The sequence below is a fragment of the Thamnophis elegans genome, chromosome 3, assembly GCF_009769535.1.
Source record: "Thamnophis elegans isolate rThaEle1 chromosome 3, rThaEle1.pri, whole genome shotgun sequence".
NCBI lineage: Eukaryota > Metazoa > Chordata > Lepidosauria > Squamata > Colubridae > Thamnophis > Thamnophis elegans.
In genome coordinates this window covers 28,361,053-28,382,109 of record NC_045543.1, presented here as the reverse complement: position 1 = coordinate 28,382,109, position 21,057 = coordinate 28,361,053, and the positions used below count along the sequence as shown (strand labels likewise).

General features: G+C 40.4%; 1 protein-coding gene across 1 annotated transcript in view; it reads left to right on the top strand.

The window, feature by feature from the left end:
* Positions 1 to 18,062, top strand: part of LOC116505678 — a 48,909-nt gene extending 30,847 nt beyond the window's left edge. Inside the window, exons 2-8 of the mRNA XM_032213027.1 lie at positions 4,632 to 6,140; positions 11,147 to 11,206; positions 12,023 to 12,123; positions 13,378 to 13,466; positions 13,833 to 13,978; positions 14,090 to 14,242; positions 17,405 to 18,062. Coding sequence (XP_032068918.1) covers positions 4,632 to 6,140; positions 11,147 to 11,206; positions 12,023 to 12,123; positions 13,378 to 13,466; positions 13,833 to 13,978; positions 14,090 to 14,242; positions 17,405 to 17,739 — 2,393 coding nt within the window. The 3' untranslated portion in view covers positions 17,740 to 18,062. The remainder of the gene's footprint in view (positions 1 to 4,631; positions 6,141 to 11,146; positions 11,207 to 12,022; positions 12,124 to 13,377; positions 13,467 to 13,832; positions 13,979 to 14,089; positions 14,243 to 17,404) is intronic.
* Positions 18,063 to 21,057: the final 2,995 nt, after the last annotated feature.

The following is a 21,057-nucleotide window of genomic DNA, read 5'->3' as shown; positions in this document are numbered from 1 at the left end:
ATGTGAATTAGCTTAAACTTGAAGTTCAACTCAAAAGTTTAAGAAAAAACCTATGAACTCGAGCAAAGCTGTTCCTAAACTACTTGGATTCAGATAGCAGGATCAACTATTTCTTCTGATTTGTGCTAGAGTAGTTCTTTCCTAACCAAATCATAAGCTTGGCCTCTTTTGAAATAAGTATACTATACTTGCAGGACAATTACAGGAGCTTCCAATCCAAATATATAGGGAAAAAGGTGGGGCTATGTTCTGTATTTATCACCATTCACCTGAACCTCCAGCACAGCAATGCTGTCAGAACAATTATTTCACCCAATCTTTCTAAAATCTCATGCTGCTTTCATGTTACAAAGCCATTCGTCCTTATCCTACAATCTCTGGCCCTTCTTTCTAAATGTTATGGTCTTTGGGTTTTTCAAATTGTACTAATTCCTCACCAGTTTCCTATATTCATTTTCCTTAAATGGATTAGAAGAAGATATGGAACAGTGATGGCTAATCCTTTCGGTGCTGAGTGCTGAAAGCACATGCACAGGTGCATGCACACCCATAATGCAATGCAAGTGTGCACCCCCCACATGCCCCACCCCAGGCACATGCATGCATGACCCCCCACATGCATTCCACCCCCACATGACCCATACACAACCCCCACGCATGCAGGCACAACTCCCATGTGCACTCCACCTCACACATTAGTGCACCTCACACACCCCGCACATGCGCAGCAGAGACTCGAAAATCAGTAGGCCAGTGGGTGGCACACATGCATGTGTGGAGGAACTGAGCTGGGGCAATGGCTCGTGTGCCCACAGAGAGGACTCTGCATGCCACCTGTGGCACGCTTGCCATAGGTTGACCATCATGGATATAGAATAACCGAGTTGGAAGGGATCTTGGAGGTCTTGTAGTCCAACCCCTGCTTAGGCAAGAAATCCTACACCACTTCAGACAAATGAATTCTGTAGAATAAGCCAAGGAGATCTAACTTGGCAGGACACTTAGGCAAATGATAGGAACTGTGGATATCCTGAAGAACTGTCATAATAAAAGCCTGTCAAAATGAATCTGCATGCTTTGTAACTGAGTCAGCTCTTTTTGTGGATGGCTTTATGTTCAACAGTTGTTCTTGAAGTTTTGGAATTACTCATATGTATATTTCAGCCATGGTGAGTTAAGCAATATTGTGACCTCCCTCTTGAGATGCCTGGAGGCTGGTAAGAGCCGAACGAAGAACAAGAAATTGAAACTGAACCAGATGGAATGGTTCTGGATTTCATATTCTTTTATTCATAGAGAATTGTCATCTTTGGTCTTGGATGGGGTTCTACTTCCCCTAGACACAACTGGTACATAATCTGGGGTTTCTCCTGGACTTGCAACTCCTACTCAATGAGGTGGCAATCAAAGGAAGGCTATTGCACAACAGCAGATTATGTATCAGTTGTGCTCCTTCCTGGTCCAACAGTTCCTGCTCACAGTCACCCATATCCTAGTCACCTTTCATTTTGGTTATTGTAGTACTCTCTACATGGAGCTGCCCTTGAAAAATATCCAAAAGCTTTAGTTGATTAAAAATGTAACGGCCCACATTGTTTTGTGTAAGTTTAGATTTGCGATGAGTCACCCCTCTTATGGGAGTTTCATTAGTTGCACATTTGTTTTAGGATCCAATTCAAGGTGCTGGTTATCATCTTTAAAGCCATACGCAGCTTGGGGCCAGGTTACATGAATTACTGTCTCTTCCCAATTACGTAAATCTACCTGACCCACCAGATTGGGGAGGCAGGGTATGGTATGTTTTCCCTCCATTTAGATGGTCCATCTAGTGGGACAAAGACAAAGGGCCTTTTCCGTGGTGGCTTCCTCCCTATGGAACATCATCCATGCACAGGTAAGATTTGGCCCCTACCTGAATACTCTTTTCAAAGGTCCTGAAGACAGGACTTTGTCAACAGACCAGGGGATCCCAGCCTGATTCACAGCCCATCAAGTGTTTTGTCTGAATGTTGTCCCTAAGAAGGGTAATTTCAGGTGCAAAGAACCAGGTCCACACATGAAGGTTTAAAGCCTATGCACAGGAATCTTCTGAACTAGGTCAGCACCTGGTTAAAATTAGATAAAGGTCAATAGTATTCAAGGGGAGTTGGACTTAGTTTGCTTGTTGGCTACATCGGGATTCTAGGCTGATCCATCTTTTCACTCCGCCCCCAGGTTTTGCCATTCTTCTCCTACAGGTGGGAATGTATTGAGTTTTATATTTGGGGTCTTTGTAAGCTATCTGGAGTTGGACAGCTTAAAAAGATAAGAGTCAGTTGGGTGGCTATATAACTCTCTTTAATAAATAAATAATAAATTTAACCTAGAAATATCAATTGCCTGTTTTGACAACATTCATTGTTGTGTTGTCACAGCAGTATTGCTTAAAGAAACTAGGACTCAAAATGTAAACCATTTTTTTTCTTTATGTGGTACATTAGTCAATATTAACATGCTAATATAGACTTGTCAAAAATACTCATGCAACAATAATAAAATGAACATTATACACCTCCAGATGCTTTTCCCCCCAAAACACATATCTGCAATAATATTGAAAAAACAAAATAATTATATAGTATAGTGTAGAATCAAAAGCAAAAAGGCAGACACAGATATACAACACGACACAAATACACATACTGTAGATACAAATATAGGTAGAATTATATGTATATTAAAAAAATTAGTTGCTTATAAATTGATTTTAGTGGTTTGGGAGTCCCAATGTGGGTGCCAAAGATTAGAAAGGCTTTATCATCATAGCAAACTTTCATTACACGGGCATTTCTTCAGTGAGGTGGAAAGAGTAAAATTCATCAGTTTCTGGCAATCCTAGTAGTAATCTGTAGATTTTCATAACTTCTTTACCTATAAATGTATTCTGTAACTAGCATGTGTTCCTCTGATTCATGTTACCTAGCACCTCTAATATCATATTTATTCACAAGTATACCTCTGGGTCAGGGGTGGGTTGCTAATCCCATTCCAACCGGTTCGGTTGGAACGGGGCCGGCGGCGTCCTCGTGCACGCGCACAGTTCATGCATGCGTCTTAGTGCCTGCGCGATGTTCCAGCTGCTCGTGGAGACTCGCACTGGTGCTGTATGTGCCATCCAGCTGCTCGCGGAGAATCGCGCAGGCGCTGTATGTGCCATGCGCCTGCGTGGAAGCGCAGAAGCCTTCAAAGACCGGTAAGGAGCGCGGGCGGGAGGGTGGGCCCTTCGCCGTTCCCAGAAGTTACTTACTTCCGGGTTCGCCGACCGATTAGTTCGCGGGGACCACCGCAAACCGGTTGAAACCCACCCCCTACTTTTCTGGGTACAGAAAAGTAAAATGGCAGGAGGTTGTAACTCAGTTCTTGAGCTGGAAATGTGTTTCTCTGTCCAGGAGAAAGGTTACAGTGAATCTTTAAAAGCCCATCATTGGCTGAGGGCGTTATTTATATTTATTATGATAGAATAGAATAGAATTCTTTATTGGCCAAGTGTGATTGGACACACAAGGAATTTGTCTTTGATGCATATACTCTGTGTACATAAGGAGAATAAAATACATTCATCAAAAATCATAAGATACAACACAGTGATAGCCAAGATTACTAATAAACTATCAAATTGTATGTCAGGCCTGATATCGTACTAGGAGACAAATAAAAACAATATAAATTGAAAGATATGAGCAACATGGTTATAGTCATAAGTGGGAAGAGATAGATACTAGGAAGGAAGAGAAGAATAATAGTAATACAATCTTAGTAATAATATTAATGTAAAATTATCAACCCTAATCAAGTCTCGCAGTGCCACAGGATAAATGGAATTTCCAAGTCAAATTATAAATTCCAGTTTGGAATTATCATAATCACTTTATTATGAACCACCTGTGGACAAGTAGCAAATTGACACAATTGGATTGTCTTACTTTGGTTGCACATTCTCTATCTCTCCTGACAGGAAGGAATAAAATGATTAGCTCTCAGAGTTTTGAACCAGAAGGGCTGAGAAGTCCCCCCCCCAAAAAATGTTCTATTTCATGAAATAATGAGCAGAAAAATTGGCTTGAATCTTGCTACCAATCATAGAAGAAAATTGCAGAGTTATAAAATTGCAGTTATTCTTGTATGAAAATGACTTACTTCTCTCTTTGGAGAGACATAAAAAGTGAACTGATATAGGTCAGCTGTGTAGAACTGTGCCAGTTTTCAGTGATGCCAAATCTGCTACTGAATGGAAAATTGGAATTGCACCCATCCTTGATGATGAAGCCATTCTAATGTTGGATAATGTTGTAACTATTGTAAAAAGCTTTGTGAAAGCAGCCAATCATCTAAAAGTCATTTCATCTCTGATACTGCCAAACAATAATCTGAAAGCATTGCATTCCAGCAATGTGCCTATTTCTCTAGTTCTAACAGTCATGGGGAAATAATATTTGCAAAATGAAATGAGATAACTTCAATAACCCTTGTCAAGGTTGCTACTCCTAGGTGTGAAATATTCCAACAAGACTAGCCTATATCTTCTACTAGTATAAACCAGACTTGATCAATAAAACGATGGTAATACTATGTCTTTATGTTTCCTACTACAGAACTGGGAATTCCTTGGTTGTCGGTGTATCGTCCTGTAAAAAGTTGCCATGTTATTTTGAAAGATAAAACTGGGACTTTTTCTCCTCCATCATTAAACAGGTCTGAAACCAATAACTGGTGCAACTGGACCATATGGGCTGGTTCTCACAAGCATATCCTGATTTACATAGAAGGGTTTGAAGGAAAGTCAAACTGTGATGACAATCAGGATAAGATCTTATTCCAAGGAGTTTTGTCAAGTATTGAAAACAAAGTAGTTTATGCTTGCAGAAACCATGGTACTCTGATTTTTGCTACCCAAGCAGTAGCAGTCTATGTAGTGTTTTTGTCAGAAGTTTCTTCTCAGAACCAAAGTCATAAGCACTTTAAAGGACGGTATTATATATTTGAAGATCATGTAAATTCTACAAGTGGTGAAAAATCAGTTTTGAAATCTAACAGCAGTTGTGGATCTAAGTCATATGTATTGCATACAAGACACAGTTTGAACTCTACAGCGACTACCCCAACGCTTGGCAAAGAGAATTGGCTGTCTGAGACAAATGAAAAGACTATTAAAACTGGGACAAAAACATTTTTAAAACCAGCTGTTGGCAAGCATATGCATGTTTCTCTCTTGAAATCAACAAAAACAGTTAGCTTGAATTCATTTGATTTGAAGAGAAGGCAAGTTACAAAACCATCTGTTGACAATGGTAGGACTTTGAACGAAAGCCCTACACTAGGATCAGAGTCAAATGATGCAAAGAATGAGGAAGAAGCTTTTTCACACAAGCCAGATGTTTATTCAACTTCTCCACCCACGTCTCATAATCCTCAAATGATGACAACATCATTGGAAGCAACAAAAAATCATGGAGCTATGACTGATTTTGACGGTCCTCAGAATGATGGTTCTACAACCACACGATGGGTGGCAACACATGTGAGAAGTAGTGAAGGGGAAATCACGACTGCTATTACTTTTCTGTTGGAAGAACAGAGAATTCCAGTCCAATCTCTTAAAAGTATCCCACCAAAGATGCAGAAACAAATGCTTCAAATGCTGCTTCCTAATTCTGAGGTTTCCAAGAAAAAGGCAGATTTAACGGAACCTCCACAACACTTGGAACAGACCAAAATATATGAACAAGAGCAGATGAACAATCAAGTGTCTACAGCGGAGAATGGCAACACTGCTGTGCAAATAACTGTATCTGAAGGAATTGAGGCAAGCCCCTCCAAGTCTACTATGGAAACCAAATCCCATCATGCCCTGATTTTAGCCTCTACTGATAGACACCCTACTCCTTCTCTGAAGATATTTAACGATTACTTGATGAGTACTTCCACCACTGTGAATCCCAAAGTGATGCCTTCAAATTGGCTGATGAGAACTCAGATAAACACAGCTTTTACTACACAATACAAGAAGTCAGTAAACAGGAATAGAGAGCATTTGCAAAAGAAGCGGACCAAAACAACACCAACCAGTAGCATTCTCTTGAAAGTAAGAAATAAATCCTATGGTAAGTCCTGTTTTTTAAACTGTTTAACTCCATGCTGGATCTGATAAAAGGCTTGTGCAGCTGAACTCTCTTGGAAGAGAGATACAGAAATAATCCCAGAACAACTTTGAGTTATTTATTTAAGAAAACATCGCTTAATTACACTGAAGTTGGAATTCTCCAATCACAATAAATGTGGTACATGTTTTGGAAAAATATATTTTAAAAAGTATTATCAAGAAAACTGAGCTGCTTCATAGAAGAATTAGGGGTGACATGATAGCAGTATTCCAGTACTTGAGAGGGGCTGCCACAAAGAAGAGGGGGTCAAATTATTCTCCAAAGCACCAGAGGGCAGGACAAGAAACAATGGTTGGAAACTAATCGTGGGCGGCCCATCACTGGATGTTTTTAAGAAGAGTCTCGACCAGTGGTGGGATTCAATTTCTTTTACTACTGGTTCTGTGGGCGTGGCTTGATGGATATGACTTGGTAGGCGTGGATGGGGAAGGATACTGAAAAATCCCCATTTCCTCCCTGATCAGCTGGGACTCGGGAGGCAGAGAATAGATGGGAGCAGGGCCAGTCAGAGGTGGTATTTACTGGTTCTCTGAACTACTCAAAATTTCCACTACCAGTTCTCCAGAACCTGCTGAATACCACCTCTGGTCTAGACAGTCACTTATCTGAAATAGTATGGGGTTCTACTGCTTAAGCAAGGGGCTGGACTAGAAGACCTTCAAGGTACCTTCCAGCTCATTCATTCTAACCCAGCAATTGCTTTGTTAAGGCTGACTAATGATTACAAAAGAGAGATATCAAGAGCCTTGAAAGAAACATCGGTCTGGATCTTCTTAAGAGGCCTGGATCCTAGAATACAGATAGTCCTCGACTTATGACCACAATTGAGCCCAACGTTTTTGTTGCTTAGTGAGACATTTGTTAAGTGAATTTTGCCCCTTTTTATGACCTTTCTTGCCACAGTTGTTAAGTGAATCATTACAATTGTTAAATAAGGAATATGGTTCTTTAGTGAATCTGGCTTCTTCATTGACTTTCCTTGTCAGAAGTTCGCAAAAGTTGATTACATGACCCCAGGACACTGCAACTGTCATAAGTATGAGTCAGTTGCCAAGCATTTGAAATTTGATCAAGTGACCATGGGGATGCTACAACAGTCATAAGTGTGAAAAACGGTCATAAGTCACTTTTTTCATTGCTGTTGTAATTTCAAACAGTCACTAAATGAATTGTTGTAAGTCAAGGACTACCAAATATTTTTCTATCTCCAACTTCCCCTTTCTGGAAACCACTAAAGCAATGTGTGACTACTGCAAAGAGTCATTATTATTTTTTTTTTAAATATATTTTATTCATTTTTCACATTCCATTTGCAATCACTTATATACAGGGTATTTACTATAAGAAAAGAAAAAAAAAAGGAGATAAAACGAACAAAAAAAGGAAACACAACTCATCATTCGCAACCCCACCTAACCCTTCCATCCTCCATACACCCCATCTACCCCCTCCAACTTTCCTTTCTCCCTCTAACACTCCCCTCCTACTTCCCTTTCCCCTCAAGCCTTCCTTCTCCCCTTACTCCCCACACACCCTCCTTACATTCCCCTTACTCCTTCCTTACTCCTCCCTCTTCTTTCCCTCTACCTCCCTCCTTGGTGTATGCCTTTATTCGAGTATTGTTTGATCTGATAAAAGTAAAATGAACCAAGGAAAAAAAAAAAGAAAAGAAAAAAAAGAACCACCGTATATAAATACATTCTTGTTCTTATTAAGACTATGTTAACACCCCCCCCCCACAAATCCCCATCCCTAATCCTCCCGACTTCCCAGGGCCCACACCTGGCACTACCTTCTGTCTAAAATATCTTGTATACATATGGATTAAAAAATAAAAGTAATATGTCAAAAGAAAGAAAAACAGAAAAAAAGAAGAGAGAAAAGAAAAAAGAAAAGAAAAAAAGAAAAAAAAAAGAAACCACTCTTTGTGTTGATCTCAGCCCCCCATCTTTATCTATGCTTAAATAGTATAAATCATTCTATCTATATTTTATTCTCGTCTCTTACTTCTTTGCTATTTACCCCAACCTTCTGTAGACTCTCCCGTTCCTCTTCCTAAACCTTATGATCCCTTCCGATAAAATTTAAACAACGTGGTTCATGCCACATATTCAAATTACTTTGCAGAAGAGTAATCAAGCATTCCCTTCTAGTAAAATTTAAACAGCGTAAATGATCTTTCTTAACCTCCTTTTCAAACAGTAATTCAAAATAATCTAGCCAAGCTTCCCCTTCTTAGTAAAGTTAAGCAGCGTAGATCAAATATTACTTTACACAGAAATCAACTTCTATCTTAAGATAATTCCAACCGACTTTCTCTTCTAATAGGATTTAAATAACGTAGTTCATTCCACATGCATTTTACCCTCATCCCTTACTTGTCTGATATTTACCACTATCAAATTTATGCTAACATTTGTTTAAAATCTAACTCAAAGCAATTTCAACCAACTTTCCCTTCTAATAAAAGTTAAATAGCATGGATCATTCCACATATTCAAATAATACTTTCAGCAAGAGTCAGTTAACCTTCTGTTTTAAAATAGTCCCTTCTAACAAAGTTTAAACAACATAAATCATTCCGCATTCTTTTTACACCTATCTTAAGATAATCCCAACCGGCTTTCTGTTCTAATAAGCTTTAAACAACGTAAATCATTCCACATATATTTTACCCTCATCCCTTGCTTGTCTAATGTTTACCACTATCAAATTTATGCTAACGTTAATTTAAAATCTAGCTCAAAGTAGTTTCACCCAGCTTTCCCTTCTGATAAGAATTAGTCCGCTTTTTCTACCGGAGAGAGGTCTCAAACCCCCATTCAGTCCTTAACTTTGGCGAATATTTTGAAATGTCTAAATTCTCGATCTCCGTTTTTCTGCTTCTCCGAGGGAGGAAAGGCTACCCCCTCCATCTTGCAGCCACATGGCCTGCCGCTTGCCTTCTTCCGCTTGTCTCTCCTCTCTTCCAAGTGAGTCAGGAAGTCCCGCCTTCAAAGTCCTACAGTAGAAATCTTGAGCCTCCGAAACAGAGTTAAGACGAAATCTTTGATTCTCAAATGTAACCGTGATGCCGGCAGGGGCCTCCCATCTGTATCGAATCTGTTGACTCCTAAGCTCTTTAGTTAAAAAGGTGTAGTCCCTTCTTGCTTTCAACATCTGGAAAGGTATATCTTTGAAGACAATCAGGTCCTGGTCATCAACTCGGAGACTGTTGTTATGAAACTTTTGCACAATCGCGTTTCTAGATTCTTTTGTAGAGAAATGTATAATTATGTCCCTCGGGAGCTGTCGCTGTTCCGCTATCAATGAGTTCTGGCGATAGATTTTCCGAATCTGCCAATCAAAATTAAGTCCCGGGCTTCCCACCGCATGGCTGAAGGCTTCAGCAAAGGTCTGTTTCAGATTCTCTTGCTCCTTTTCACGGAATCCTCTGACTCTTATTGCAAATGCCTTCCTATTAAAATTTATCATCATAAGCTGTTGTTCAGTGTCTCTAATTTTTTGTTGTAAAATTTGAATATTGGTAGTCAAATTAAAATTAGCCTTCTCCAAACTTTCCAATTTGTTCTCTATTTCAGCAGAATAATCTGACAGGGCAGACACGGCTGCAAACGTATTCGCCTTCATTTGATTAACTTTAGACTTTAAATCATCATATAGTTCCAATACAAATTCCTTAATTTCTTGTTTAAAATCATTAAACATTTTAAAGAAATATTCCTGTGTTAAAAGTTCTCCAGTAGAAGGCATAGGAGACAAAGGCTGTGGTTCCAGTAAAAATTCTTTAAATTCTTTAGACACATTTGTAGCAAGGCGCTTCTTTGACCTGGGTGCCATAATAAATAAACAAGTAAGCAGCGCTTTGCTCCCCTCTGTTTCCAAAGAAGAAGAGTTTATTTTGTTAAGGAGCGGTCTGCAGGAAGGTAAAACCGGCTAAGTATATCCACTATCAATCATCCACGGAGAGAAATCGCCATTTTGAAATCCATTTAGACAAAGAAGTCTCTAAGACAAATGGTGCTGGTATTTAAGATAGTAATAAAAACATAAATCTCACAGGGGTGGGACCCGCCCGTATCAATTCTAGCTTGAAAAAAACTTTGTTTTGTCCTGGGGGGGGCTAGCCTGTCTGGGGCTGCCAAAAAAAAAGGCAGCTGAGAAGAACTGGCTGGAGATAAAAGCTCCGCTCCGGCTGGATCTAATCTCTATCCACAGCCAAAAAAAGAAAAAGGCTGTGGCTTACGAATAGACCCTAGCCTACAGAGCTACTCCCTGCCCCTTTCTTAGCCAAAAAGGGGTGCTATCTATGATCTTATTTAGATATACAGACCAGATCTCTGAGGAGCTCGGTGGAGCCCTCCTCGGCAACAGGCCACGCCCCCAGGAAGTCCCTGCAAAGAGTCATTATTAAAGCTGTAGTCAGATTTCAATCGTGGGGATGGATCTGAATCTACATTGGTTGCCTCCATGAATGATCTGCGGTGTAATTGTAATTGTAATTTAATAAATTTATATGCCGCCCAATCCCGTAGGACTCCGGGCGGCTCGGTGGGACTTGGATGGGAACAGTGGTCCATTTATCTTAGCTACTGGAGTGATCAGACATTGTTTGAGTTGAGGTAACATCAGTCCAGTTTGTCTTTCATCAACCATGGAGACTTAATTAAACATTTTAGCTAGTTGCCAAGTTAGTCCAGCTTATTTCACAGGGCAGTTGGTGTGAGGGAAAATATAAAGAGGAACTATTATGCTTTCCATTTAGAGTTCTCAGGAAAGAGTTGGGATATAAATGAATAAATTTGCCACACGGTTCTTGCTAACTGAGACTTTTAATAGAGTTGGAAATATTTCTGAGTGGCAAATTACTGTGTTTTAAGATGCTGGGGAAAAACAATCCTGTCCAAATGCTAGATGGATATCTTGTTATTGTTCTTCTTCCATAGATCCTGGATTCACGTCTCATGAAAATTATTTTGCATTGAACTCTCAGCACGATCCTGGAGGTGAGGAATCTGTGTTTTTTTTTTCTCTCTTCAATTCTCTTCTCTCTCTTCCTCTCTCCTTCCCTCCCTCCCTCTCTCCTTACTAAGTCTTCTTAAACTTTGCTTTCTCCTTTATACAATGCTCTTAAATGGCTTAGCAATTGGCTTGTTATTAGCAAAAGCTACTTATCTTTAAAATAAATTAGTCTGAATAGGAGATTCTGATTTTTGTAAAAAAAAAGAAATTGGCAAAAAAATTGGCATTTATAATATTTATTATCTCAAAGTAGGTCTATACAAAAATACCCTGTATCAGATGGGATCAGCTTTTCTGTCAGCTGTAACATTAAATTAGCAGGTAAAAAAGTTTTCCCTATTAAATATCGGAGCACCCATAAGCAACATCACTTTAGTCTCCTACTCTTACCATCTCCTATAGTACCTATGCCACGTATGGCTAGAATATAGCATTCTATGTGTAGAAAAGTTCTACTAGGCTGCTTCCTTAGAGGCTTTTTAAAAAATGGTGTACATCATAGCAATAGCAATAGCAATAGCAGTTAGACTTATATACCGCTTCATAGGGCTTCCAGCCCTCTCTAAGCGGTTTACAGAGTCAGCATATCGCCCCCAACAACAATCTGGGTCCTCATTTCACCCACCTCAGAAGGATGGAAGGCTGAGTCAACCTTGAGCTGGTGAAATTAGAACCGCTGAACTGCAGATAACAGTCAGCTGAAGTGGCCTGCAGTACTGCACCCTAACCATTGCGCCACCTCGGCTCATACATGTATTATCTGTCTTATTGTGTTTTGGCAAATTTGGTTTCTTCTACAGATCTTCTATTTGAAACAGTTTTTGAAATAGAACAGAAACGACAACTCCCGTCTGTTAGAAGCACTCTGGAAAAAGCTTTCATTGATTCCATTAAGCACCAGGTAAGAAAATTCATGATGCAGAATTTATTTTAAAACTGGATTGGGGAGTGTGTGTGTGTGTGTATATATATGTATGAAGATACACACACACAAATGTGTGTGTGTGTGTATATATATATATATATATATATATATATATATATATATGTATGTATGTATGTATGTATGTATGTATGTATGCATGCATGTATGCATGTATGCATGTATGTATACATACATACATACATACATATATGTAGGTCTCTAGTTATTCGGGTTTTCTCCCGCGTAAAATTGGAGATGTCTTGGCGACGTTTCAACGAAGTCTCATTCGTCATCTTCAGGCTGGGTGCTTCCAGGAGCAATGGAAGCACCCAGCCTGAAGCAATGGAAGCACCCAGCCTGAAGCAATGGAAGCACCCAGCCTGAAGCAATGGAAGCACCCAGCCTGAAGATGACGAATGAGACTTCGTCGAAACGTCGCCAAGACATCTCCAATTTTACGCGGGAGAAAACCCGAATAACTAGAGACCTACATACTAACACCCGCGAAAACCTCAGAAAACGTGTGTGTGTGTGTGTGTGTGTGTGTGTGTGTGTTATATTTGTGCTGATAAATAAATAAAGGGAGACTAGTATAGATCTATTTCAAGCTATTTAGCTCTCATCAGCTAGCCATACCCTTGCTGGATGTGTATGTATGTATGTATGTATGTATGTATGTGTATATATATATATATTTATTTATCAGCATAAATATAACATATATATATATATATATATATATATATATATATATATATATATATATATATATATACACACACACACACACACACACACATGTATACATGTATACATGTATACATGTATACACATACATACATATATACACATTGTATTGTATATATACTGTGTGCGTGTAAATATATGTGTATGTGTGTATATATGTGTGTGTACACACACACACACACACACACAGACGCTCTTGCTTCATTTGAAGATGAGGAGAAAAGCATTTGGTCTTGGCAAATCAAGGGGATGTTACTAACAAGAATTCAGCTGGTGGGCTGGATGGTCAAGTTTCATATCTAATGAAATAATAATGGAAGACAAAGATAACATTTAAATAATTAAGGGCACTTCGTAGTCTTCAGTTTGTATCCTACTGGCTAGATAAAAAGATGCTGACATCTCTTAAAAGAAGATGCTCCAGGCACACTACTATTGTTTAAAAAACATTTAAAAAGAATTAAACTTTGGGTTTTTTTCCAGGTACAAGAAAGAATGAAACTCTTCTCTAACAAAATCAAAGAATTCAAATTAAAGGAAATTATGCGAAAAGAAGAAACTGAAATGAACAGGTATGACAACTGAACATAGGTTGCCCTATGGTGTTAGCAAACATGTCCTTCATATATCTCAAAATCAAGTGTTATTTTCTGTCAGTTGTATTTCTATGTGGGAGGAGGAATTTGCAACAATATTCTTTTGGTCTTTTGTTGATTGTTTCCCTCCTATCTGAAATAAAATTGAAATCTGCTCTTTATTTTTCGCTTATATAACTTGATGACAAATACGGATAATTCTTAAAGTAGAACACTTTATATGCAATTTTTGTCCTTCAGATTGGATTTTTCAATACTGCTGGTCGAGTACTACTCTAAGATTTAGGGGATTGATAGCTAACTTTTTGGTTGAAAATAAGATGCTTCCATGTTTCTATGTAGACACAATGGCTCAAACCTCATAGTCACATTCTGGTTGCATTTAACATCGGAAGAAAAGAACATATCTCACTCAGTGCAAATTCAACTGGAAGATCTTAAAGGTGTATTTGTGGGAGCTGGTAAGGTCCAAACTGTTTTGGTGAGAGGTAGGTGTGCAATTATTTTATGAGTTAGGGAATATCAAATAAAATAGCAAGTCCTGTCTTTGGAAGCTTAATTGCCTATTAATGGAAAACTGCTTTGTCCATTCATGATAGATGTGAATGAATGCAACTCTGAAATTGGTTTATGTGGCAATGAGGCCATTTGTCTCAACGAATATGGAACATACTCCTGCCAATGTAAAGAAGATTACGAGGACCGTTCTCTGACAAAATCGGGTACTCTGTGTGTTCGTAATCCACAATCAGGTGGGTCCTTACGATACTCTATCCCAGGGGTGGGTTTCTCGCCCCGTTCCAACCGGTTCGATTGGAATGGGGCCAGCGGCGTCCTCGTGCACGTGCGCGGCGCACACATGCGTACTAGTGTCTGTGCGATGCTCCAGCTGCTCCTGGAGGATCGCGCAGGTGCTGTATGCATCCTGCGCATGCGTGGAAGCACAGAACTCGTCAAAACCGGGTAAGGAGCGCGGGCGGGCGGGCCAGTCGCCATTCCCGGAAGTTACTTACTTCCAGGTTCGCTGACCAACCGGTTCGCAGGGACCGCCGCGAACCGGTTGAAACCCACCCCTGCTCTATCCCCACCTCTTTGGAAGATTTGGACACTAAAAGGTTCTATCAGATGCTCGGTGATAGTTTGCTGTTTATTTGCTAAGGCATAAAAATATTGCCCTTAGCATGCTGCTTTAAAAACAAAACAACAAAACATGTTAGAGTTTGCAACAATCCAACCAACACACAAGTAAAAAATTCAGCACAGATCAGTGAACCTAAGCCACACCCAGGCTCCGAGCCATCTGAGTCACCAAACAATCCCCATTGGCTGACCTGTTACCATGTCTATTCCTATTCATGAACCCTTATATGCTGATAAAACATTTGATCTAGTGGTTAAGGCATAAGCTAGCAACCATGAATCTGAGTTATATTTCTGCCTTGGGTGACCTTGGGCCAGCCACTCCCTCACAGTCCTAGGAGGGGCGCAATGGAAAGTCACTTTTGAAATCTTGCCAAGAAAAACTACAGGGACTTGTCCAGGAAATCACCAACATGGACTCAAAGGCACAAAAATAATATCACATCACATCAAATCATTACAGTATCCTATCATCACATCGCATTGATTACAAAACATAATCTGACACAGCTGCATTCATTTAGGTTCGTAGTGAATGTGAGGCTATTAGCAGGAGCCTAACGTGATGAAATCTGTTGATTCTTCCCTTTCTCCATGTGGCTGCCCATCCCAAGGAAATGCTCAGACTGAAATATGTTTCTGTCTGATAATGCTTCTCATGATTCACCCTGTGATTCAGTCCTTTTATGCAAAAGACTTTGCTATCATGGGCTTCACAAGCTAGAGACAAGCCACAAGCTGCACCGCCTGCTTTTGCCACGGATGCCTCTTTGGATTTGAAATTCCCTTCTCAGCATAAAAGTTTATGGGGGCAGCAGTTGGTTTTTCTGAGAAAAAGCACAGTTTATAGGAAAGTTAAACAGCAAGCAAGTCAGGAAGAGAGTTTATCTTGACAACATTGCTATGCATTGGCAGTTCAACTTGGCAACTTCCCGTGGCAGCTTCCAAGGCTGGTGGAGGAAGATTAGGCCATTGTAGTCCCAATGAAACTCCGAAGAGGCTTTGATGTAGTTACACTTCGGCTCATATCATCTGAGAATGTAACGATGAAGCTGGACATGCTTTTTAAAACACTCCTTCCTTGCCGTAGTGTAACACTTTTGAAATTTGACATGTCTGTGCGTGTGCGTGTGCATGCACCAATATTATATATGTGCATGCTAATTCAGCTGTCAGGGTAATGTTCCATTCCTGTTTCAGGTTGGCTTTCCTTATGTGTAGGGTATCAAACCTTATTGAGGCCTTTTATAGTTTCTCTTCCTGGATGAACAAATCAAAATATTTTAATGATAGTTACAAAATTGCTCCAAATAGTTTACTAACAAAGTCAAGCAATAATTTTCACTGAAATTTTTTTAATGAAAATGTTCCAGCTGTGAACTGTAGCACAAAAAGCTGCTTGTTCTTTAGAAACTGTTGTTGTTGTTAGTTGCGAAATTGTGTCTGACCCATCGCAAACCCAGGGACAATGTTCCTCCAGGCCTTCCTATCCTCTACCATCCTCTGGAGTCCATTTAAGCTCACGCCTACTGCTTCAGTGACTCCATCCAGTCACCTGATTCTCTGTTGTCCCCGTCTTCTTTTGTCCTCAATCTTTTCCAGCATTAGGCTCTTCTCCGGGGAGTTCTTCTTTCTCATTAGGTGGCCAAAGTATTTGAGCTTCATCTTCAGGATCTGGCCTTCTAAAGAGCAGTCAGGGTTGATCTCCTCTAGGACTGACCGGTTTGATCGCCTTGCAGTTCAAGGGACTCGCAGGAGTCTTCTCCAGCACCAGAGTTCAAAGGCCTCAATTCTTTGGCGCTCAGCCTTTCTTATGATCTCTAGGCTGGAATACTGTAATGTGCTCTACATGGGGCTGCCCTTGAAGAGCATCCGAAGACTTCAGCTAGTCCAGAATGCGGCCGCGCGAGTGATCGTGGGCGCACCACGGTTCGCCCACATAACACCGATCCTCCGTGAGCTGCACTGGCTACCTGTTGGTCTCCGGGTGCACTTCAAGGTCTTACTCACCACCTATAAAGCGCTCCATGGTAGTGGATCTGGCTATTTGAGAGACCGCCTTCTGCCAATTACCTCCCTGCGTCCCATCAGATCGCATAGAGTTGGCCTCCTCCGTATCCCATCCGCCAGTCAGTGCCGACTGGCGACTACTCGGAGGAGAGCCTTCTCTGTTGCGGCTCCGACACTATGGAACAATCTCCCCGTGGAGATTCGTACCCTCACCACCGTCCAGGCCTTCCGCACAGCCCTCAAGAACTGGCTAGCCCGTCAGGCCTGGGATAATCTTATTTTCGCCCCTCCCGAATGCTGAGTGAATGTTGAGTTTTACTGTCTAATTTACTTTGTGCACATCTCTTTTTGGTATTGTCCTACACTCCCCTTCCCTTTTTGATTGTAAGCCACCCTGAGTCCCCTCAGGGAAAAGGGCGGCCTATAAATAAACAAATCAAATTCAAATTATGGTCCAACTTTCACAGCCATACATTGCTGTTAAAACTTACAGTGGAGGAAATAAATTGGACAGCTATAGTGAATGTAGCAAGAGTACATCCAAACTGATCTTATCTGACTTAACTATAAATCTGCTTTGTCTGACATTACTCGAAGATGCTTGGCCTCATGCTGAAAGGTGTGAGACCTAAACAGAGAAGATTCATATGCTTGGTGTTCTAGAATTCCTAACCTGTTCTTTAATCTGTTGACCAACATATTTGTATGGGAGAGCCATTTCCATGATTGAGTTGAACAAAACAGTCTTTTTTTTTAATCTGCAGGTTTGGACTTTTTCTACAGCTACACTGAGTTTATTGTCGGAATCACTCTTTTTTGCATCACTCTGCTCATCGTAGTGATCACTGTGCTGTGTACTATCATAAAGAAAAGATGCATTAGAAGAGATATGCGGTTCCAAGACACTGTTTCACCTGGGATGCCAGCAGAGCCCCAGCTGCAACCAACAACCTTTGATCATAATAACATCCGTCAACTCCTTACTCTGGACCCTGCCCAGCTAAAAGTCAGAGCCAAACCACCAGAACTGCCCCTGCAATTGAGGGCTGGCCCCAGTGAAACATACAGAGTATCTTTTGAGCAGTCCGAACGTTTGTGAAAAAGAAAAAGGAAAAAAATGCAATAAATTGCAATGAAACCCCTCCTTCCTCCCTATTTCTTATTAAACTTTTCTTTGTTGTGGCTAAGCAGATGCAACTTTTTGTTTCTCGGTTGATCTTACATAAATTGTTACACCTTTCTCCCTGTATCTATTTCCTCTTACGTTTAACAGAAATATAATGCGGGGGAAAATATATCTTTAGGTTTTTGAATACTAAATTGTCTGCCTGTCTTCATACGATAGATAGAAATGAATGTAATTACTGGATGTAACTACTGTTTTATTAACTATTGTTAATAAAATTTGCATCTTGCTCTTCACGTAACTCTGCACTATGGTTAATATTTTGGAAACTTGCATAAGGAATGGGAAAGAGGTCTTTACAGATTAACTAGATGCAAGTCAAACTATTATGGCTCATAAGAAAAATGTGGTCGATTGTCACATATGAAAGCAGACTGTGTTTCACCAGAAGTATCTGATAGGAACCATAAGGTACGATGTGGTTATCAGCATTTTGCTATGGCCTCAGTATTGTATCTCACTGAGGAGGGCTGTGCATTTTCTAACCCTGGTTATAATTTCATGTGCTGCCTTTAGTGAATATAGCAAAATAAATCAGAAGACACCATTCTTGCTGATATCCCTGAAACAACTGATTTGTTCTTTAATAGTTAAATTGTTGGCTTGATCAGCTCAGATGCCTATATTTTTTCGTGTAGATGGCTGCATTTTTTCACTGGCCACTGTTCCACAGTACCAAGTGCAGGCAGGTCATGTACAACTCATTCAGACAGCTGCTTTGTGAGCTACACTTTGCTCTGCCTTGATAGCCAACATCTTCTATTTCCCCTCAATAATGACTCTGGCAAGTGGAACTGCCCTGGGCATTTTAATGAGGTCCAGGTCAAAAGCTGTGATTGGTTGATGCCTTTCCTCTCCCAGCAGCATCACTCCACCTCCCTGAATTGGAAAAACCCATCACAGATCCCTCTCCTACGCACAATGGTGAGCCTTTTTGGGATGATGAGAAATTGGAAGTATAAAAGCTGGCATTTTTCCTCCACCAGAAGCTCTTATGACCATGCTGACAGTTTAATAATCGTGTTGAAAACAAAATAAATGCCCTGTGCCCATCTTTCAAGTTGTCCTAATGGCAGTACGTCACCCAGAAGTGCTGTCATTTTGACTCACTCTGAACTCACATCCTGTGTTATTTCAGGAGACGAGCAGACCTGTGCCCAAAATTGACCGGTCAGAGGTACAGTATGAGGGAGACACCGGCCGAGTGCTGTCCTCTTTCATGGTCTCCTCAAGAACCCCCCTCTTTTTTTTTTTTTTTTGCCTGATGGCTTTGAAGATTGACATCCACCACTGCTCCCATCGCTTTTAAGTAGTGGAGAGTACTTTGTTGATAATCATGCTGTTACTGCTCCTCTATTCCTGTTTCTAAAAAGATCTTTAAAATGGGAAAGAAGAAATCTCCAGTGCTTTCTCACAAGGGCAGAATGAAGGAAGGAACCCATGCAGAATCTGACTTTGGAAAACGTCAGGCATGCATTATGCAGACAGATGTCTGGAGAATCCAGCTGTCATGTCATTCCACCAGCATGAACCACAATGGCCATGGAGAGCAGTGCCCAGCCATCAGGGGGCAGGGAGAAGAAGCACCAAAACCCACGCTTGCGGCAAAGCTTGTGCCAGAAGACAAATGGAAAGCATTGTTCTAACATTGGATCAATTAAGTACAAGGTTAGGCAGCCTCAGCTATAGATAGGAGATGAGGACAGGTCCTTAAAGAATAAGTAGTCTGGCATGTGGTCAAGATTGATGTCTATTGGGGAATATATGTGGATCAGTCCACAGAACTGGTGTGTCTGTGTGTGTGTCTGTGTGTGTGTGTCTCTGTGTGTGTGTCTGTTTCAGAGCTAATCTACTCTCCAATTAGAGCTAATTAGTGACTGCTAGAGGCTCCCATACACAGGGATGCTTCAAATCAATCACCTTTGCTTTTATACACTTTCTAGTAGAATTTTCTATTTCTTTAAATTGATTTGCTGTCTTCAACAAAATCTCAAATAAAAGAATAAATACTTTTTCTGTCCCCTGGCCGAGTTCTTTATCTTTTTGCTGGGATCATGAGAACTAGAGATGTGTACCTCCCATAAATCGATTCGATCACACAGGTTAGGTCTCCTCTGGATTCCATCTGCCAGCCAATGTCGGCTGGCGCCTTCTCTGTTGCAGCGCCAGCCCTCTGGAACGATCTCCCCATGGAGATCCGGACCCTTACTACCCTCCCGGCCTTCCACAAAGCTGTTAAGTCCTGGCTGCTCCAGCAGGCCGGGGGGCTCTCGAAATATCCAGCCCCCCGGAGATTGTGATTGCTGTATATTTTAATGTTGTTTGTGTATTATTCCCCCTCCCTTGTTTTATTGTAAGCCGCCCGAAGTCCTTCGGGAGTGGGCGGCATACAAATCAATTAAACTATAAACTATAAACTGTATATTAAAACTACTATCCACTGTATCGTTGCTTAATTAAAACACAGAAGCACACAGTCATTTGCTTAACACTTAGATGGCATCAGTTTAATGATCCTGTTAAGGCCTAGTGAATAGGGAGAGTGCATCATCTAAAATGGTATGAAATTGTTAATATGGATACTAATTGAAAACAGCAAGCATTTCACTTTCTGAAGGGTCATTTAAATTGTCGGTTTCCAAAAGAAAAGTGTGGGTTACGACGCGCTTATAGCCCTGCTCTTATTTTCTGTTTGTTCTTTTTAAAAGTTGGCTTCTGTTATCTTCATCCCCATCATTTGGCCTGAGTTCATTGAACTCAGTTTTTCCACTTGGACTAAGCAAGTCCAAGTGCAAGATCCCAAGGTTTTGTTTTGAACAGGTTTTAAAAGAGCTTTGTCCACAAGAGGGCAGTGTCTTCTGCAAAATGAAACTTTCAGCTTTATTACAAGTTGTACTAGTGCTGTATAAAGCATGCATTTCAGGTAACTCTGTGTTAAATATCCTCAGGTCTCCTATTCTGCATTCTTAAAGTGAATATTTTTATACTCTGGAGCAAGCTAAGACATCAAAGGAAGTAATAGTCTAGACCTAATCTCTGCTTAGAGTGTCTGCTCGCCTAAAAAATAAATCTTCATTAAGGGGAGGGTACTCTGTGAGTTAGAACCCGATTCTGATTTTATTTACAATGTTTGTGTAGCTATTTATTCCCTTTTAATATCTTTTTTTTAAACAAAAACAATATATGAAAATAATACAGGTGATTCTAAATATCCCTAAGAACTTGAACACT